The sequence below is a fragment of the Nilaparvata lugens genome, chromosome 2 (genome assembly GCF_014356525.2).
Source record: "Nilaparvata lugens isolate BPH chromosome 2, ASM1435652v1, whole genome shotgun sequence".
Classification (NCBI taxonomy): domain Eukaryota; kingdom Metazoa; phylum Arthropoda; class Insecta; order Hemiptera; family Delphacidae; genus Nilaparvata; species Nilaparvata lugens.
The window spans coordinates 44,197,014-44,220,551 of NC_052505.1; the positions used below are offsets into that span (position 1 = coordinate 44,197,014).

At 32.2% G+C, this 23,538-nt stretch overlaps 1 protein-coding gene across 1 annotated transcript; it reads right to left on the minus strand.

Annotated features, from left to right (window-relative positions):
- Positions 1-3,107: 3,107 nt before the first annotated feature.
- On the minus strand, positions 3,108-21,761 carry LOC120349628. Its single transcript, XM_039420092.1, has 7 exons — positions 21,738-21,761; positions 17,735-17,826; positions 7,925-8,099; positions 6,422-6,578; positions 5,982-6,037; positions 5,033-5,173; positions 3,108-3,131 (listed from the first exon to the last, which is right to left on the minus strand). Exons 1-7 carry the CDS (start codon positions 21,759-21,761, stop codon positions 3,108-3,110), a joined length of 669 nt encoding a protein of 222 aa, XP_039276026.1.
- Positions 21,762-23,538: the final 1,777 nt, after the last annotated feature.

Genomic DNA, 23,538 nt, shown 5'->3' on the forward strand with positions numbered 1-23,538 from the left:
CATGCATCCTTCAACAACTGATTTGAAATTCGCAACTTGTTATTCATCTAATCAATAGAATCTATGCTATTGTATTTGTATGAGTGAATAAGACAAAATCAAATTTAAGACAAGCAGCTGAATCTTATGTTGGCGCATATTAAGCGACAGTCATCAAATGCTAGATTTGATGAGCAAAATGCTAAGTTTAATGCTAGGTTTGATGATATGAAGCAAGAATTTGCTGAAACATTGAGTGATAATCATGAAAATGAAAACAAATTGAAGCAGGATGATAGTAGTGTTAAGTTACAAGATCAACTCATTCAAGTTTCTGACAATGTAGGCCTAGTTACTGTTGTTGAAAAAGTCAACCCTAGTGAGATAGTAGAATTGAATAAAGAAGTAGGTAGGGAGTTGTCTTTAATGAAAGTCAACTATCATGAAAGTAATATTGCTACATTGAAGGTTAGGAAAACTATAAACAAAGTGAATGATTACATGAGACAGGTTTCTGTGGAGGTTAGGAGCAATGTAAACAAAATGAATGTTGCTTTGAGTCAAGTTGATGAGTTCAACTTTCAACTGAGAATTGAAAAGGTGTATGCAATGCATTCTCAAGTGAACATGACTAACTTTTGTAGGCAAAACGGCTTTGTTGAAACAAATGAACCCATGAATAATATCATGTTCTTGAAGAAAACAAAACGCAAAGTCTCCATTGATGTGTTAGTATTCAAAGGTTGTTTCAAGTTGCTTACTTACAAGATGATGCAATGAATCACATGATGAAAGGGTATTCCCCAACACACAATGATTAGGAATCCTGTGTTATGCCGGGATTCAGAATAGCATAATCGCTACACAGTGTATGGTAAGAGTCCATAATTGTGTCTTTTTTCTTTCCTGTAGCCTATTTTCTTGGCCCTAATCTTTTCAATTTTCGAATCTTTCCTGTCTTTGTGTAATATTCAGTAAATTTCTTCTATGAAGCATATCTTAACCAATCTTGTCCATAGTCATTTAAATTTGTATTTTTCTGAAATATTTTGGAAGTTAAAATAGTAGCTTATTTTCCTAATCTTTAAATTGTTGATAAAACTTAACTTTTCTAAAATCTATCCATTGTAGTGTAAAGAATTGTTTGCTTGTGGTATATTTTTTCATCATGTATTACATATTTTAATCATGTCTATTTTTTTTTTTAGGTATCATATTAGGTAATTAGGTTTTTCAGAGCAATTTTGTCCCATGTTCTCATCTTTCATTGCATATCATGCCATAAGCCATATGTAATTAGGTTATAGTTTTCTTCTGGGCTTTTAACCCATTTTGCATTTTATTTTTTTTGCTGTCCAATACTTTGGATTTTTGGTAGACAAGTAGGTGTGATTCTTTTAGAGGTGTGGGTGTGAACCACATATGGCTGGACTCGATTATCTGACCTACTTGTTTGCGATATAAAAACCTTATGACTGCAACAACAAATGTTTGTAAAACCTTTTGCATACTTTTGTTTTTGTGGTCCGATACTAGAGTCTGCTATCACATTGCCTTACAGACATCTAGGAACTTTCCACCCAGTCACAATAGTCAACATATTTTTTTTCCACACGTTGTTTTTGTGGGAGTGATAGCTCACAATTATAACAAATTAGAGTCATACTTGGAATTTACAAAATTCCATAGTAGTATATTTTATTAAATATACTTCCTCATGAAAGTTCAGTACTGACATGTAGGATAGGCTCTAATTAATCTTTCTCTTCTTTGTATTGTTTTAGGGAATTTATTTACCCAGTTTTCTATTTCTCTTTTTTGTATTTTTTAGGGAACTTATTTACCCATTATTCATCTTGATCATCTTTGTATTATAATCTTGAAATGTTTGTACTTATTATACAGTCTTTAAATTTTAAATTATTTTAAAAAAATAAATGGTTCAATTTAAAACGTTTTGTTATATTATTAATTGAAATAAGTTTTTGTGATTGATATCTTTTTCAAAATTTTTAAATTTGTTTGTTCTATAAATTTTGATATGATTGATTATCGTTTGAAATGGATGCTGGAGTGAATGTAGAATTTTTAGTGGGGTTTGTTGATTAGAATTTTGCTGGTATGTGATTGTTTTTTGAGATGGAAACCCATTATTGCCTAAAGAAGGAATAACAGAGGTTATGACTTAGAGAGGCAGTAATGAGATAATATTTTTTGTGTTGATTACTTATGTTGATTGCCATAGATGCAAAATGATGATTAATTATGAATATTGTTTGCCTTTGAAGCAAAATATTATTGATGTTTTGAATGGTTTCTTGTTTAATGATTGATAGTAAAGTTTTGTCATGAAATGTAGTTGTGTTTAGAACATTGAAAAGTCGAAATAAACTATAGTATCCAACAAACGATGATTAACAATATTAAATAATTTGCTTTTTATACAATTTTTGAACAAATTAAAACTAAATAATTTTGAAACCCTGAATGATAAATCATAAATGTGAAATGAACTTGCTATAAATGAAATGTTATACTAAATGATAATGAAATGCAGATATATTATGAAATGATTGTGAATAGAAGACCATTGTCTGAAATTATTGAAATTGTATTGAAATTAAATTTTGTTGTGATGATCTGATGTTTTTTACAATTTTGATAATGATACAGGGTGTTATGAAATTCTATTTCTATTTTGAAGAATGGATTAAAATTTTGATATTTGAACAGTGAATAGATGAAAATGAATTTTTTTTAATTTATCATTGATATGTCCATATTTCACAATTTATGTATTGCTGACTGTATAATAAGATGTTAACAAATTTTAATTTCATAAATATTTAAAATAATTTTCATGTGTATTAGATTGTATTGATAGCCTAATCAAGTTTTTTCTTCTAGTTTATAAGCATTTCAAGATAACAGGTACAGCACAGACATTAACATTGAAATAGTTATCATGTGAATCTCGAAATCAGCAACAAGTGAACGCCATGAAGAGTGTAAGACATTGGGTGATTTTCGAACTAGTGTGACATAACTACGCAATATCTACGCCAAAATCTATGCTGGGGCCTACACTAATAACTACGCCAATATCAACACCATAACTACGCCTAAATCTACGCTGCGGCCTGCACCAATAACTACGCAATGTCAACCCAATATCAACACCAATAACTACGCCAAAATCTACGCCGATGCCTGTGCTGATGCCAACGCCAATATCTACGCCGATGCCTGCGCCGAAGCCAATATCTGCGCCAATGCTGATGCCAAAATCTGTGCCAATGCTGATGCCTACACTAATACCTACAACAATATCACACTAATAACTACGCCAAATGCCAAAATCTACGCCGATGCCTGTGCAGATATCAATGCCTGCGCCAATGCCATAGCTACGTCAATGCCTCGTCAATGCCAAAATCTGCGCCAATGCTGCACCATGCCAATAGCTACGCCAATGCCTGCGCCAATGCTGATGCCAACACCAAATCAACGCCGATGCCTGTGCTGATGTCAATGCCTGCGCCAATGCCAATAGCTACGCCAATGCCTGCGCCAATGCTGATGCCAACACCAAATCAACGCCGATGCCTGTGTGATGTCAATGCCTGCGCCAATGCCAATAGCTACGCCAATGCCAAAATCTGCGCCAATGCTAATGCCAATGCCTGCGCCAATGCCAATATCAACGCCGATGCCAAAGCCGACACCAAAGCATACACCAATAGCAATGCCAATGCTTATTGCTGACTCTGTATCTCAAACTTCAACACTACTGCATTACCTGGAGGTAATTGCCATCCATGTTCACATTCACAACTTTGAATTCAGAAGAACAGTCACAGTATCATGAAAGAATTGATTCAAAAAATCCTCTCCTAAATTATTCCTGTATGCAGAACTCTAAACCTTGAAAGCTGAAAATATCAAAAAACAAAACCTTACCTAAATTAATCCTCACCTAAATTAATCCTGTATGCAGCATCTATCTCTTTTCCAAAAAACGAATTACATTGTCATTTCAAGCCTGAAATGTACATTGTATAATTACAAATATGATACAAAATTTATGTGACTCTGTATTGAATTTGGAATGCAGCCGTCTACTACAAACATGAAGCAATGCTAACTGAGATGTCACCTGTATCGAGTTTGGAATGCAGCCGTCTACTACAAACATGAAGCAATGCTAACTGAGATGTCACCTGTATCGAGTTTGGTATGCAGCCGTCTACTACAGCATGAGGCAATGCTAACTGAGATGTCACCTGTATCGAGTTTGATATGCATCAGTCGACTACAAGTATCAGCCCACACTACGTGCATCCAGATCAGCCCAACACTTAACGTCATCACATTGGAGTCACACTTAACTGAAAATCATACTGAGTGCCTTAACGGACTGTTTTCCAAAATGTGCATCAATACAATCAACGCGTCAATAGTGAAAGAAATGAACATTTTTTGATTTATTGAATTTTATGTGAAAATTAAATGTAACAATTCATCAATTCATTTAAAAAAAAAATAATAATAATAATAATTTTTTTTATTCAACATACTAAATTTTTTTATGCAATAAAAATTAAATTTTTCTATCTATAAATTTATGTGCAATTTCAAAAAACTATTCTTTACATATTAAACTTTCTGTTGAGATATTTTTCTTTAAATTATAAAGCTAAATCAAAAGTAATATTGATATTCTATATTTTGAGATATTGTTTGGCCTATATAGGATTTTGCAATCTTCACATATATATTCTTCAGCAACGTTAACTTTTTTACTTCTTGACTACAAACTAAGGAATTCTAGCTGTTAAGTAATAGGCTATATCAAATGATGAACTTTCATCTATCTTATTCACTACCGTAGCATATATTTTATTCTTAATTTCTCAATAATTATTATACCGATACCGTACTTGAAATTCTTTCTGTTATAATTTACAAAGGTAGCACTCTTCCAAGTCCTCTCAAAGACTAAAATATTATAGAGTGTGGTTAGTGCTCATGTTGAAAGTTGATATTATCTTACCCCATTAAGATATGCCAGCAGCATGTTTTTCAGCTTGTCATCATTATTTTCAAAATAGGGAGAGAAAAGTTTATAGCCAGCCTCATCAAAGAATAAAGCTGTCTCCAGGGTTAATCTTTGGTCACTTCTTACATTTCGTACCTGGAAAACAAGAAAAGTATGCATGAAATTATGGAAATAAATAGTGTTTCAAAATTTACCTTATAAATTTGACTATTCATGAAAAATATTCAAAAAATATATAGAGTTGTATTCAGTGTTTTTCAAAAGAAAAATTGTTTTTACAAGTCAAGTTTTTAATAGAATCGTATGAAAGTACGAAATCACGCTATAACAAGCACTGGCTTACTTAGGTACATTAAAAATAAGTTCTCCCACTGGACCTGAGAGTGCTACAACATCCCATCCTCATCCAAGATGAAAAAATATTAAGGATAGTGTATATGGATTAATTGCAACAGTTTTCAATAACAAATATCGATAAGAATGGCTAACAACAAAATTTTCATTCACTACAAGATGGTACACCTAACTGACATCCTATGCTCGCTTGTATCCAGTGGAGAAAGCCATTTTCAATTCAACTACCGTACCGCTAGCAATTAATGTTATAGGGCAATTTCATACTATCAAACTATTCCAAGAACTGATTTTTTTATAATAAAAAGTGTTTTTCCTTTTAAACAGCACCAAAACCAACTCTGTTCATTGTTTCATTGAATTTATACGAAGTTTTTAAGTTTTAAACTAACTTTTGAAACACTCTATAATATAATTTCAATTGAGGCTTTATTTTAATTCTGAGATAGTTCGAAATCTTTGGAATACTTCAGATTCCTTCCCAGAGGAATGCTACATTTTTCTAGCGCAAGTGAACTTCCTTAAATGAATCAACTTATTCCCAAGTACAATTTATCTCTCTATTTATTTTTGTCGTTTAACAACTTACCAAATTATCTGTTGGTTCATCATTTCTATGGTCAGGAAGAGCTGGTAGAAGTTGCACTGTAACAAAGAGTGAAGTTCTAGTTGAGTGGTATAACTCAACAACATGAATCTATTCAGCAGTAAAGAAAATATATCTATAAGGATATGTTTAAGATACTTCACAGGTCAAAACTTTGATCGATAGTATCAGCAGTGAAAATGAGTTGAAAAAAAATGTTTAAAAAAATTTCGTTTCTTCATCTAAAATAAAAACAAAGCAATACTTTTTTCAATATTGGAAGAAATGTATTTGGTGAAAAATTCAGTTAAAATTGAAATTTCCAAATAATTGAGTGTAATTAAATATTTTTAATTCAGAATTGATTCAGTGTATTCCAAAAATAAAAAAAAAACACAATAAATAATGTCATATCGATCTTAAAAGTGTACATAATTTATAACCTGAGTCTGTTGAGAAAAGTCGTGGACGCATTGGAAGTGTTGCTCTCTTGATCATGTGAAGAACTTTGTTATTGTTCCCCAATTTCCATTTCCTTTTCATTCTTAAAGGTGAAGGCTGTATTTCCAAAGTTGAATCTTCAAGGAATACTAATCCTGTCTGTGAAAAATTGAAATCATCATGAAATCTCCTCTAATATCATGTGAAATAGTAAGCTAAATTCTTCAGCTTATGCTTATTAATAGCCCACCTACATAAAAATTAATTTTCATTCAAAAACGGTCAAATATAAGACTGAGATTAAAAGGTTTTGCTTATTGTAGAAATTGTATAATATAATCAAGGATTTTTGTGTTTACTACTATCGAAATATTATCAATAAAGAAAAAATAATACTTTATACATCACTAGGCCTAATTAGGCTGCCTTTGTTGAAACAATCTATGTCAATTTTCAGGGATAATTTTGCTACATTCAAATGTAAAGAAAACATAGGTACTAATTTCTCTATTTTTGCTCTATGATTCAATAATCTTGCATGAATTGTGTTTATCCAATCCCAGTTCTATATTGGGAAGCAGACAATTTGTGAAATCTCTACTGTTTTCATCTTTTTTAGGAACTTGCACTTACGGTACTCTGGCATGAGTGAAGTGGCAGCTTGATTGAAAATGTTTAATGAGTTAGAAAAGAGCCAACGAGGTGTCTCATTTGTCTTCTTTTCTCTATCCAGCTTAGAAAAAAATTCGTTGCAGAACAATTTCTGAAATGTCAAGGAGTGGTGACGATGAACGATGATGATGAAAGAGCTTTTTTGTAAACTTTTATTGCAAGACTTTCTTTTCTCCGCGAAAGTTTCAACGAACACTTAGTTCTTTTGCTTAATTCATTAAGTGCTGGGTCGATAAATTTTGAAACGCAATATTGGATATTGATAAGTTTGGGCTCTCAATTTTTTCAATTTCAATCTCCTTGAGTATCGTATATAGTAAACCAATAAGTCAAACGTTATAAAATCATTACAGAAGCCTTTTATGAAAAAATCCTTGCACACTTATTTTATTCGTAAAATTACACTATAGTTTTCTTTAGAGCTTGATTATACTACTCGTCTCTAATTAATTTTCTACATTGAGGATTTTAAAAATATAATTTGTTTTCTCTACTAGTAGAATCAACCAATCAATAAAAATTAATACAGTTTTATAAAGTATCAACATATAAATTATTATTGTTGAATGAGTTGTTTTTGAGAAACAGGTTCTAACATTTCTATTTTTCCTACTATTTCTGTGATTGTAATCACAGATATCTTGTAAGAATGAAAGTTCTGTAGTTTAGTAATCAAAAACATCCTACAGAAAGTCTTGAAACTATGTTAGTAATAGAAAGTTTGTTAGTTTAATAATTTGTTAGTACATGAATAAATACTATTCATCAAGATCCAGTTGTACTTATCCAATATAAGGTATGTAGGCTCTTGGCCCTATCAATAATCAATTCACCACATATTGGTCGTTGCAAAAGCTTAGAGCAGCACTAGTCCTAGAATCAGAATGCAGAAAATGGCAGCTTGGCATGTTATTTGAATCCAGGGTCCATTCAACTCCATCATAGAATGATATCCGTGAATGATTGTTTAAAAGTGCTGTGTTTGGCTTTAATTGCAGTTGAATATCCCTAGAACCAGTGAACAAAGTTTTCGATTATTTGGAGTAATAAGGGTTCATAAAACGGATCGATGGAGAGTGTATGGAGAAAAATGAATTCTTTTCTGGATCAAATACTAAATTCAGATAGCTTTGTATATTTCTATAATCCTTAAATACAATTTAAAAATATTCATGTTTTAAAAATTTGGACATTCAAATATCAATCGTTATACCTACGGTACTAATTATTTTATAGGATAGAAAGAACTTATTCTTCAAATTTATTTTGCTAATCAAACAATTACAATCACAAAGAAATAGTATACATTGCAATAAAATACATTCAGAAAATTTCTTCATAAATAAAAAATGAAATAAAATGAATCATAAGACATGAGAATGTCTAAGAACTGTCTTTAGAGTTAAACTTGAGAATGTCATCATTTAGTAGGCTACACAGAATTTATCTCTTAACTTTAAAAACAAGAAACTTTAACGATAAACTTTCAACTTTCTTTTAAAGACGAGAAAGTGGCTTTCTTCTATTTATCGTGATAGCACACTTATCAAGGTTAAAATTGATGTTGTGAGAAATTGATTTTAACATTAGTAACATTGAGTGGCCGTGGTCGATCAGATTAGAAACTGGCATTTTAATTGAGAGACTCCGGGCTCGAAGCCCTGGAAAATATATTCTCAGGTAAGAAGTGTTACGGTTGGACTCGTTGGACAATGTTGCCTAAAAACAATGTTGCACTAAGAAATCTCTTGGCAATATTTTAACTCTAAGGGTGGTTTTCAAGGGTTTAAAGTTCGTCTTTTAGCATGTATATTCTTCTTATTCTCTTAATTATAATTGAAAAATGTCCATACCATATTTCAATATAGAACTATAATCTAGAGAGAGTACCTCTTCGAAACCGTTGTTAACTGGTAACTAAATTAATAATTTTGTCAGGTTGGCATTAAGTTGAGTTGACTTTGTTAGGTTGGCACCAAGTTGAAGATTGAAATGCATTTATCGTGGAAAAATTGATTGGGCACTGCTACTTCAATCAGAGCTATTCCTGGGAATATTGTATTATTACTATCCGTCAGGCTCGCTTCGCTCGCCATATCCGTTTAGCCAGACGTTTAGTCTGGACCCCCGACTGGATCGTCCCAGCATATGATAAAAATGCTCAAACGAAAAATGCAGGCGAGCGAAGCGAGCCTGCTGATCTCATCCTTGGACGATCCAGTCGGGGAATGGCGAGCGAAGCGAGCCTGACAGCTAGTTATTAATATTTCGATTATAGAATAGATACTACATTGTGCTGATGTATATTTAAGAATAAGAATGTAGGAATAAGTATATTTAATACATTGATTGATTAATAGAATAAATAAAGAAGAAAAAACAATATTTTATTGAAGACCGCAGTGGTAGGGTTCCAGAAATTCTCAGAAGAGAGAATGAAAAGAAAAAAGCCTAAACCAGAAAGGCAAAACAGTCAAACCGGTTACATCAATGATGAAATAAATACCAATCAATTGTTTGGATACCTTGAAGTCGTGTTGGTCACCAAGCATAACGAGATTGGAGAAGTTCTTCTGAAGCTTCCCAACCAATCTGGTACAGCCACCTGTCAACCCCTAAACATTACCAAACTAAACGCCTCTGCTTCCCTAATCACCCCTGGCACATTTGGGCCAGGTATGAAGGATTTGTCAATTTAGAGTCGTGAGTCAGCTGAGGTATCTCAAAGCTGTAATTGGATCTGTGGAGAGTTGAGTAGCTATGGTTAACTGTTTCACCCAGAAGTTCCATTTCGTATTTTTTGATGTGGATCAACAAAGATTTAATAAAAAGCTGTCTAACATTCAGTACGGGAAATTCGATAAACAATTGTATTGTTGGGTATCTGAAGTCTCTCTTTAAAATTGTTTTTATAATTGATCTTTGGGTGACTGCAAGAGGCTCAATGACTGAGGAGGAAGCCCCTCCCCAAGCTAGAATTCCATATAGTATTATAGATTGGACATAGGCAAAGTAAACTACTTTGCACTGATCCACACTCAGCTCTGAAAATGCGTGAAGCAGCTTTCTGAGCCTATTCTTGGCACACTGGACATGCGTTGTACCCAACTCATCTTGGAATCCAAGACAACGCCCAGGTATTTGTAATGATCAACGTGCTCAATCATACTGCAATTACATCCAGCAGACCTAGGATTATTACAAGAATGCATCGTTAGTGTTGGTGAACCTTGATTAGCTTGATTTTTTGTAACTATTGGCATAAACTTCGTTTTTTCCAAATTTACTGTAAGGCTATTGTGATCAAACCAGTTCTTTATTTTTGACAAATCAATTGAAGCACTCATGTAGGCCTCTTCCCAATTGCTCCCAGTAGACACTAGTGCTGTGTCATCAGCAAACAGATGCAACTCACCTTCAACTACTAATTTTTACAGATTGTTGATATAGATTAGGAATAGCAGTGACCCAAGGGTGCTTCCCTGGACTACCCCATACTCAACATTCTCTCTATCACTATTTTCACCATTTATGCATACTGATTGCTGTTGATTGTGAAAGTAACTCTTAAACCATCGGAGAGAGATATTTTTTATCCCCAATGATTCAAGTTTTTCTATTGGAATTCTCCTGTCAACTGTATCAAAGGCTTTTGACAAGTCCAAAAAGGTTATCAGCACTTTTCTTCTCAATTCAATACTACTTGAGATAGCCCTAGACATGACATATTGAAAAGAGTATCAGATGTATTTTTGGACTTTTGAAAACCATACTGTGAGTTGGAGATGAGACTGTACTCGTTTAAATACTTAGTCAGTTGTATTTTTATACACTTTTCTATTATTTTAGATAATATTGCACAAAGAAATAGGTCTGTAATTGGAGAATATGCCTTTGGGGCCTGATTTATGAATAGGTATTACTCTGGCTGTTTTGAGAGCGCAATAAGTGTCACCTGGAGCTGATCGCCCTTTCAAACTCTTGACCACCTCCTCCAATTCCTGCCTCGAGACCGGTTGCAGCTGAAATTCAGAGTCTACAGCATGTTTATCATCTCTCACTACTGGTGCATCCTGGGTTATTATAAAATTTGCTAGGTTTGTCCCAACTGTGGCAAACTATTGATTAAATTGGTTGGCAATTTCTTTAGTTTTTTGAGAATCGATGACTTCACCAGGGCGGGAGAATGCTCTAACGGGGAATGATTTACTATTATCTATACAACCTGAGATTTCGTTTATAAACGACCAAAATTTTCTAGGGTTACCAGTCGCTTCTTCAACTTTGTTTTTTTAATAGTTATACTTGGCTCGCTTGATTGCTGAATGTAGCATATTTCTATATTCAGTAAACTCATTTCTAAGGAGATGGTTAAATGGTTGTCTATTGAGTTTTTTTCTGAGTTTATCAAGATGTCGAATAGAATTTACCAGTCCAGCAGTTATCCATGGTTTGAGTTGAGTATTTTTAGATGAAACTTTTACTTCATGTGATTTTTTGGCAATTATGTTTTGTACCGATTCAATGAAAATATCTGTTGCATTGTCAACGTTGTTTTGTTCAATGACTCTATTCCAATTGTGACTAGAAAGTGTGTTCCTCACCTTTTTCCAGTCTGTTTTAATAATGACTATATCTGTGTAAGGCGGCTTATGAGTTTTTTTCGATAATATATTCAAGCAAATAGCATAGTGATCGGTTGGTAACCGAGGACTGCAGAATAACAGAAGATGCATTAAAGAAACCCGGAAGCTTGACAAAAAAGTGGTCAATACAGGTGCCGCTGGCCGGCCGTGTAATTTTGTCAATACAGGGCACAAATCCTGCGTCACTCAAAATATCGATACAACGCTCCTCAACAGAGCCAGGGGCAACATTCAACGTGTCACAATTGAAATCACCTGCCAGAATTCGGACGACTCCTGGCGATTGTTCATTGCAATATACGCTTAACGCGTTTACGAATGTAGTTAGATTAGTGCTGGGGCTGCGGTAGACAGCCAGAATTTCGCATGCCGCCCCCGCCCAGGTAAAGGTGAGGGAGAGACAGGTGGCCAGACCGCCCAGTACCAGTTCATTGCAAGTGACTGCAAGTCCTTCATCGATTCAGTCCACTGTCGTTTCCTATAGAATCGATATTACTAAATTTTCCATGAAAGTCGAATATATCAGCACACTCTGTGCATCCAACTAGAGATACATCAAGTTCATTAAACGATTCTCTTATCATTCACCTTCTAGTGCATTATGATCAGCCTCCCAACGTGACAGCCGTTACTTATAGTAATTATTATAGTAAAAATGTAACTATTTCGTTTCACTACTTTTACATGTTAAAGCAGGAGAGGAAGAAAAGCGTTACTACTATTTTTATGTTTTTCTTTTGATGACAATAGCCCATAGAAGAAAAGAAGATATTATGTTAAACAAAATAGAGTGAAGTCTTGATTAGATCAGCGGTCTGATAAAATAAAACCCAAGCCCAGATTACAAACTTGACTCGGAAGCAATTTCGAGGTGCAATACAAGATGCATTGCACCAACAGAGACTAATGCCCGGTCTACACGACAACGATATTAGCGCTAACCTGCCAGGTTTGCGCTAAGTTTGCGTCGTGTAGACGGGAGATCGTTGTGAATTAATGAGGTTTGAAGGGGTTTGTGCTTTCTTCAATCAATCTCAGCCAGGTTTGCGTCAATTTTTCTAGGAAACGATTATGTCTCATCTATCCATCAAAACCTGAATGAAGATAGAGAATTCGCGATTTCAGATTCGGATTCAGCACCCTCGAATTAAATGTGTGCGAGGTCAATTCTCAAAAACAAGGAAGATTTTTTAATGGATAATAATTATTTTATTTACTCTATAGTAATGTAATAGCTATAGTTATTCGCTCTTCACTTGATAAGCAGTATTCTTGATTATTATTATTGTTGAGGAGAAGGAGGAGAGGTGGGAGGAGTAGGTGGAGGAGAAGAGGATGAGGAGGTGAAGGAGGAGGAGGAGTAGGTGGAGGAGGAGGAGGAGGAGGAGGAGGAGGATGATGAGGAAGAGGAGGTGGAATAGTTGGAGGAGGAGGAGGAGGTATCGGAGGAGGAAGAGGAGGAGGAGGAGGAGGAGGGAGATGAGATGGTGGAGTAGTTGAGGAGGAGGAGGGAGATGAGATGGTGGAGTAGTTGAGGAGGAGGAGGAGGAGGAAGAGTAGGGTGAGGAGGTGGTGGAGGAGGAAGAGGTGGTGAAGGAGAAGGTGGAGGAGGAAGAGGAGGAGGAGGAATAGTTGGAGGAGGAGGAGAAGGAGGAGTGGGTGGGGGAGGAGTAGGAGTAGTAGTTGGCGGGGTGGAGGGTTGAGGAGGAGGTCGAGGAGGAGGTGGAGGAGGTGGTCGTGGTGGGGGAGGAGGAAGAGGAGGAGGAGGTGGAGGCTTGAGTTACTATTCATCTCAAGTTAATAAACACTTCAAAGACTTCGTATTGAATTTATATATGGTTTAGCTTATAATACAGGTTTGTGTTAAAGTTGGTGTCGTGTGAACAGAGGTTTGAGCAAACTTTACGCAAGATTTGCGTAAACCTGGCTTTGAGCCAAGTTTGCGCAAATATCGTTGTCGTGTAGACCCGGCATAAGTTCAACTGTTTACCTATTCATAACAACATAAACATAATTTCAGCTATGTCCTATGTTAAGAAAAACAAATTTACGATGCATAAGTTTAAGACAAGTTTGGTATTATATTTGTATGGCATAGAAATAAAGAAAAAATATGTATATCAGCAACTAATGACATTTACGATATTATTCATGGTTATTAATTCGTCAATGATAACAACAATCACACACATTCAATAATTCTCCAATTGTAAAAAACCCATGCTTCTCTTCTCCTGGAACAATGACTGCTCACGAATGACAATATAGTATGTCAGATTGAGGATGATAGAACGTAAATGATAGAATACACAAGATTAGTGTTGAAATCATATAACGAATCTGTTTGAAATGTTGAATGTATTTCGGGCTTAGACAAGTGCAAACCTGAGATGAGTGATTTGTCAAACATGAAATGCATTCATACTCATTGATGTGAACTGATAAACGTAAAAATCATCTACAACAAAATCATATTTGCCGTACAAATAACGTGTTTCCAATTGTTTACACAATCGATTTATTATTATGTTTTCCAATAAGTGAATTCGAATGGAAAACTCAATGAAGACTGAACTCTAGAATGAGAAAAGCAAACAGCTACAGCAGAGAAGAGAAGAAGTAGGATGAGCTTTTCAGTAGATACTTCAGCACCAACTGGTGATGTGTCTCTGCTCTGTTGACATGACTGATTGTATTACAAACCCTTTTTGTCACCGTGCATCGTCTCTGTTTACTCGCGGAAATCTCCAATGAGTTTCCAGTCAAGGAAAGGCAACGCCTTCATTGAGGCACAAGAGAATTGTAGTACTTGCTAGATGTGTGTCTTCCATATGTTATCTTCCACCAACGTTAGTAGACAGAGAATGAACAGTTGATATAACATCAATAAACCTGTATCATCTACCGTATATAAAATGCATTGACAAGACAGAGGTTCGACAATGTTGTTCTGCTATCTTTCTCCACTGCCATTAAAACGTTAGTTTAATAATACTAGTAGTTATGTGAACAGTGGACCTCACGCAGTATACTCATCCACAAGTACCGGATTGAAACTATAGACCTGCGAAATGGCACTCACTCACTGACTGACTGACTGACTGACTGACTCACTCACTCACTCGCAGAACTAAAAATCTACCGGACCAAAAACGTTCAAATTTGCTAGGTATGTTCAGTTGGCCATTTAGAGGCTCACTAAAAAATTTTTTGGCAATATTTTTAATCTAAGGGTGGTTTTTAAGGGTTTAAAGTTCGTCTTTTAGCATGTATATTCTTCTTATTCTCTTAATTATAATTGAAAAATGTCCATACCATATTTTAATATAGAACTATAATCTAGAGAGAGTACCTCTTCGAAACAGTTGTTAACTGGTAACTAAATTAATAATTTTGTCAGGTTGGCATTAAGTTGAGTTGACTTTGTTAGGTTGGCACCAACCTAAGATTGAAATGCATTTATCGCGGAAAAATTTATTGGGCACTGCTACTTCAATCAGAGCTATTCCTGGGAATATTATATTACTAGCCGTCAGGCTCGCTTCGCTCGCCATATCCGTTTCGCCAGACGCTTAGTCTGGACCCCCGACTGGAACATTTAAACATTTAAACATTTAACATTTAAACATTTAAACTTTAACATTTAAACATTTAAACATTTAAACATTTAAACATTTAAACATTTAAACATTTAAACATTTAACATTAAACATTTAAACATTTAAACATTTAAACATTTAAACATTAAACATTTAAACATTAAACATTTAAACATTAAACATTAAACATTTAAACATTTAAACATTTAACTTTAAACATTTAACATTTAAACATTTAAACATTTAAACATTTAACCATTTAAACATTTAAACATTTAAACATTTAAACATTCAAACATTTAAACATTTAAACATTTAAAATTTAAACATTTAAACATTTAACATTTAAACATTTAAACATTTAAACATTTAAACATTTAAACATTTAAACATTTAAACATTTAACATTTAAACATTTAAACATTTAAACATTAAACATTTAAACATTTAAACATTTAAAATTTAAACATTTAAACATTTAAACATTTAAACATTTAAACATTTAAACATTTAAACATTTAAACATTCAACATTTAAACATTCAAACATTCAAACATTTAAACATTTAAACATTAAACATTTAAACATTTAAACATTTATACATTTAAACATTTAAACATTAAACATTTAAACATTTAAACATTTAAACATTTAAACATTTAAACATTTAAACTTTAAACATTTAAACATTTAAACATTTAAACATTTAAACATTTAAACATTTAAACATTTAACATTTAAACATTTAAACATTTAAACATTTAAACATTTAAACATTTAAACATTTAAACATTTAAACATTTAAACATTTAAACATTTAAACATTTAAACATTTAAACATTTAAACATTTAAACATTTAACATTTAAACATTTAAACATTTAACATTTAAACATTTAAACATTTAAACATTTAAAACATTTAAACATTTAAACATTTAACATTTAAACATTTAAACATTTAACATTTAACATTTAAACATTTAAACATTTAAACATTTAAACATTTAAACATTTAAACATTTAAACATTTAAACATTAACATTTAAACATTTAAACATTTAAACATTTAAACATTAAACATTTAAACATTAACATTTAAACATTTAAACATTTAAACATTTAAACATTAAACATTTAACATTTAAACATTTAAACATTTAAACATTTAAACATTTAACATTTAAACATTTAAACATTTAAACATTTAAACATTAAACATTAAACATTTAAACATTTAAACATTAAACATTTAAACATTTAAACATTTAACATTTAAACATTTAAACATTTAAACATTTAAACATTTAAACATTTAAACATTAACATTTAAACATTCAAACATTTAAACATTTAACATTTAAACATTAAACATTTAAACATTTAAACATTTAAACATTTAAACATTAAACATTTAAACATTTAAACATTAACATTTAAACATTAAACATTTAAACATTTAAACATTAAACATTTAAACTTTAAACATTTAAACATTTAAACATTAAACATTTAAACATTAAACATTTAAACATTAAACATTAAACATTTAAACATTAAACATTTAAACATTCAAACATTTAAACATTTAAACATTTAAACATTAAACATTTAAACATTTAAACATTTAAACATTCAAACATTTAAACATTTAAACATTTAAACATTTAAACATTAAACATTTAAACATTTAACATTTAAACATTCAAACATTTAAACATTTAAACATTTAAACATTTAAACATTTAAACATTCAAACATTTAAACATTTAAACATTTAAACATTTAAACATTTAAACATTTAAACATTTAAACATTTAAACATTTAAACATTCAAACATTTAAACATTTAAACATTTAAACATTTAAACATTTAAACATTTAAACATTTAAACATTAAAACATTTAAACATTTAAACATTCAAACATTTAAACATTTAAACATTTAAACATTTAAACATTTAAACATTAAACATTTAACATTTAAACATTTAAACATTTAAACATTTAAACATTCAATCATTAAAACATTTAAACATTAAGAGAAATGCCTAACCGTCGACTTGAATCTTAGACCTCAATTCACTCGGTCAATTATATATTTTAAATAAGTAGTTACCGTTAAATCAAAACATTATTTTGGGAAAGACGCTTCCACAAAAAAAAACAAGAAAAACAAAACAATATGTTGTATGATTTCTAATCCAATTCTAGTGTTTTCACTTCTAGTTATTACAAGTTGAAAAGTTTTTTTTTACAATTTATAGGTAAATTGAAGCTCTAATTTTTCAAGATTTACTCTGTTATTTTCATATTTTCAGACAACTAATACTGACGTACAGTACAAGTGTTGAGCATTTAGTACAATGCAAGGAATGATTATTATATTTTCCAGCTCACCTGTCGAAAACAGTTATTGTATAATAGCTGCTGGGATTTGGATCTAGGTATACCATTTCGAAACCATTCCTGTAGTTTCTATCATCCTCAATCTGGAAGAACAATGAATAATAGATAAATAAATGGTATATTTTTATACGTTAATTAAATCAAGTACAGTATGCTTTTCACAAATTTAAATTCAAATATTCTTTATTCCAGAAAATGCATTTATAGAGTAAGAAATAAAATTTCAATAATAATTGTAATAGAAAAATCTGGTGTGGCGCACTCACACAACTTCCCTTGCCTTTATGAAAATTACTATTATAGATGTCACCAGCATAAGAGTCGAGTTTTCGGAAATAAAATTGATCAGCTGACGAGATCAATTCTGCTATCTCTTCCAGTGAATTATTTAATAGAATCAACAGTTGCCTCTCTCATCAAGTCTGCGTTTGAATAATTACATTTTCTCGAATTTGGAGCTTATTTTGAATTTTAGGTGAAAATTCTACTAGACATCAATTGTAGAGATTTTCATGCTCAATCTTTTCCACTTGAAATTTTTTCGTTCAAATTGTATCTGGAACCTGATAATTGGAAATCTAAAACCAAGCTTTGGTTGGATGGAGCTTCTGAAATTTTTACAGATATGGGACTAGTGGTAGTTGATAGAGTTTGTTAATGATTATTTTAGTTTTAAATTTGATCAAAATCATTGAAGCCGTTTTTGAGAGAATCGTGAAAAACTCTGTTTTTGACATCATTTTCGCCATTCTAGCCGCCATCTTGAATTGCATTTGATCGAAATTTTGTTCGTGTCAAATCCTTTTAGTGTGAGGACCTTAAGTTCCAAATTTCAAGTCATTCCGTTAAATGGGAGATGAGATATCGTGTACACAGACATAGATACACTTATACAAACACACATATACAGACCAATAGCCAAGAACCACTTTTTTGGACTCAGGGGACCTTGAAACCTATAGAAATTTAGAAATTGGGGTACCTTAATTTTTGGGAAGCAATACTTTCCTTACCTATGGTAATTGTGAAGGAAAGTAAAAATGTAGGGAATACTCCTACAAAGACTAAACATCTGTGTCTGAATAAGCATAAACAAAATGAGCAATAAATATTTTTCGCCACACTGCACAGAAACCAGCTGTTTTCCAGTCCCTACTTAGATCTGAAAGACCTTGTTTGCAGACCACTCTCTCGTCTGATGTAAGAAACAGGTTTCTTTTCCGGTCTAGGCCAGAAAGTGTTCTCTTTCCAGCCGCTTGGAAGTCTGTAGTTAATAAGTCATCCGCTAGATCAGGCGAGTGTCCACTTTCTTCATCAAAGTCGCCATGATTTCAGTTCGAGTTTCGAATCAAACTAATTCAGCATTCGCTTCGCAACCATTTTTATTCAATTATTTATTGTTGATTAGCTCATTCCAAATTTTCAAAAATGCTTGAAGATGATGACGCCCGTGATATTCCAAGTGAAATTTTAAAAGAATCTGAAATCCTGACTGCAAATCTTCTACCACTAAAATCAAGAGATAGGTACGATAACAAGTAGAATTCTATATTTTGTATTATTTATTTATTTTGTCAGCAATACCTGTAGTGTGGCGAAAAATATCATTCGCACCACAGGCAAAAATGTTTTCCAGCTCTCAATCTTTTTTTGTCCTCGGCCTACTGCCTCGGACTTGAAAACCGATTTCGAGCCGGAAAAATCTCATTTTCTGCTCTAGGTGCGAAATATACTATTCTAAATGCTACTAACTATACTCTAAAATGAATAACTAATAATACAAATTAAAATAAATAACTGAAAATAAAGCAGCTTTTGGTAGTATACCAAACTAGTGTGCATTATACTTATGTATCTATGATAGTTAAATCACATAATGTATAAATAAATACAGAAATAAATGCAAATCTGTAGAAAAATCCAACATTCAAGTTATGGAACATGTAATACTGTAATAAAGACCAGCGGATAGCCCGGTGACTTTCTCATTGAAGAAAAGAGAAGATGAAAATTAAGAGATGAAAGAGAAAAAAAACTATATACAAGAAGCTGAAATGCAAGAGAAAATAATAACACCTGATAGAACTGATATTTATGCCAATATACCGACCGAAGCAGGCCTTCTGACCTTTGCCAGCTCAAGCTGTAAATCCACCCCTACACCATGCGCTTGAACACGGTAACTCTGCAGACGTCCATGATATCCCTCATCTCAGCAGGCAGATTCCTGCTGTACACTATTCGGGCTAGATAAAAAGGCGTTCTGAGCTCCACTCTATGAACCACTTGAGGTGTCGCATAGCCACAACTCAAACTATATATTGTGGGATAGGTAGAATATAATGGTAGAATATCTGGCAGAATATAATGTTTATTTTTCTAAGGTACATCAATAGGGATTCTATGAAATCTTTATCGATTCATTCAATAAGTACATCTTCAAAATGTTGGAGAGAGAAAAAAATAACGTAACCTTGTTTCTTAGGAAAGAATATTAAAAATATCCTCCCCACTAACTCTCTACCAAAACGTTAATTTCATTATTTAAACTAAGGATTTATTTATTAATGGAAATATTGTAAAAGTTTTAATCAATATGAATATTTAAGAGGAAAAAACAGAAAATTGATAAAGTAAAATAACTATATAGGTAGATAAGATCAAATAATTGATTAATAAAATGAAGTAGGCTGAAAGTAGATCAGGGTTATTCTGTATATATTTATGTCCAACGGATCTCGAAAACGGCTCTAACGATTTTCAAAAAATTCGGAACATAGTAGGTTTATGATATAAAAATTCGATTACACTAGGTCTCATCCCCGGGAAAACTCACTGAAGGACACGAAAAGGATAATAATTATTCATCCTTGGAAAAACATAGTAGGAACATAGTAGGAACATCTTTGGAACATAGTAGGTTTATGATATAAAAATTCGATTACACTAGGTCTCATCCCCGGGAAAACTCACTGAAGGACACGAAAAGGATAATAATTATTCATCCTTGGAAAAACAGATGATAATTTCGTCATCTGTCAATAATAGAAGATGCGTGTGTGGGAGAGAGAAAAAATTATGTTCAGCTGTCGAATCAATCAGCGTATCTCACGAGAAATATTATCTAGAAATTTTACTCGACTTGATCAAAATAATCTGATTTGTTGAAATTACATGGTATATCATTCTAAATTAGAGTATATCATAATTTTTAAAGTTCATTATTATTTTACAGTTTTAAGTGAGTGTTATTTTGTTATTCAATTTGGTTTGTAAACAATCTGAATTAGAACTTTTCTGTTTTCAAATGTTTGGACTGAAAATTGGACCTGTGTATGAAACATAACCTACTTTTTAGATATAATTTATAGTGTAAATAAAAATTCGGGGAGGAAACAGTTTTGTGCTGTGCCTGTTAGTCCTTCCCCAATCATTTTTAAGAAGTGTGTTCTGTTTATCAATAAATAAATAACGAGTGAAGCTCGGTGCCCCGATATTAGTAATAACACACCGAGCCGAATAGCATGCACGATCAAAATATGTAAAATTGAATGGTTAGAATATGATTGATTTGTAACTCAGGATTTAGCCTGACCAATCAAATCTGGAATTCCTAAAGCAATGAACAAATCAACTTTGCTGAGTACGGTTACTGATTTGATTTCGAAATAATAATTTATTCATATTTCATTTTGAGGTGCAAAACGTTAAAAAAATGATTAAATAAATAAATCATAGAAAGAGTTCAATGCTACGATTCTAACTTTTCGTGTTTGCAACAAAATTCATTAGGCTGCAACAGGATACCAAACTAGCAATTCAAGTATAAGTTGAAGGTACCCAAATGACTGCAAAGTGGCTGCTCGAAACTTCAACCTATTGATGAGTAATACAATAGCACAAGCAACTTGAAGAAGGATACTCAAGTAATCTTATAACTTTCCAAATGATATCAAGGTAGGTACACACTACGCATAAGTTATGAAAGACCTACCTTGGAAGAGAGTCCCAAAGCCATTATGGATGTCAATGTCAATGCTAACGATATAGCCATTGTGAACTGTCGTTACAGTCACATCTCTCAACAAAATACCCGCAATTAGTCCAGCTCTTCTCTTTTATAAATTTGGCTAGCACCTGTCTGAAACTTAAAACAATTGGTCCCGCATCTACTTGATTGCAAGCCCCCTAGAATGCTAGCATGCCCCTTTGCTCATGTAAAACATAACTCGAAATTAGAGTAATTATTTTCTAAAACATTCACAGAATCAAATAATTCAATGTTCTCATGAATTTATAATTTTTTGTCTGTCGAGTGAGCATGTACCTGGGATGTATAATTTGAATAAGTAATTATTATCAGTGCTTGTATATTTATCATCTGTCCAAAAAGCAGATTATTTCTCAATAATGCATAATTTACAAGATTTAAAATAACTTTCGTGAACTGACGAAGCAATGAAAGCTTAATCAAATAGTGTCGACACCGACTAGATCTCTTGGTGTTGGGGTAGCGAGCGGAACTTGTGACATTTTCTGAGAATTTTCAACTCCTCGTCATTTTAACAAGATAATAAATACCAAATTATCATAACAATTGCTGAATTAATATATTTCTATTGTTGGCGAGGAAATTTAATAAGACTTAATTTTCAGCATGGAACTAAAAGTAATAAAACTATAATTCAATATATTTGTGTTTTTTTTTTCCAATTTTTTTCAAATTCAAATTTTATTTATTCAAGTAAGTTACAATACATTCTGGTTCATACACGAATCTACAATAAATTACAGTACAACAGCCAATTATGCAGCAAATTTCACATATTATGAAAACTTATTAATTACAATGAAGATTGAATGCAACATTAGAATATTGATAATATAGTATTGCAATATAACTACATAAATCAGCGGTGTTTCAACAATGAATAAATGATAATTTCAATGAATAAATATACACCCCACTATATATTATATGTGTTGGGGTATAAGTAATTAGTTGCTTATTGCGTGTAATAATTACTATTTACAAACTTCATTCACTGATATGGGATTAAATTTTTTTAATAAAATTAGTAAAAATGTATAATACAAACAAACAAAATTATGGAATTAGTAAATAAATATTAATGTTCTATTAAGGATAATAATAAGAAAGGTTATTTTTAGAAAAATGAAAAACAGTAAAGAGTGGAATGAAGAATAAATAGTTTCAATATTTACAGTCTAACTAAATTTTCACAATTTTCCACTCCAATATCAACCAACCAGGAAAATAAACTTTTCTTGAACCTGTGTCTATTGAATTCTTCCCTAATGTAACTTGGTATTGAATTATAAATTTTTGGTCCCAAATATGTGTAGTTTCTTTGCCCAAATGTAGTGTTCATCCTTGGTACTATTGAATACGTGTTTCTCTGCCTTGTTTGATGGTTATGATCTGCCAGTCTTATGTGTTCGTTGTTTCTCCTCATTCGCGTGATGATAGCCTGGATGTAGAGTTGTCTTACACTCAGTACTTTACTGTCCTTGAAAAGAATGTTCGTGGGGAATTGATTCTCCTTGAAGCCTATTATTTTTAGTATTCGTTTTTGAAGTTTATAGAGAGGTTCAACATGTGTAAAATTCGTAGCTCCCCAGATAATTATGACGTATCTTAAAATTGATTGCACTAAAGAAAAATAAACAGTTTTTAATGTCTCATAGTTGAGGATTTTACGGAGTTGATAGAATTTGTAGAGAAGCTTCCTGATCCGGGTAATTGATAGATTAATGTGCTTGTCCCATTTGAA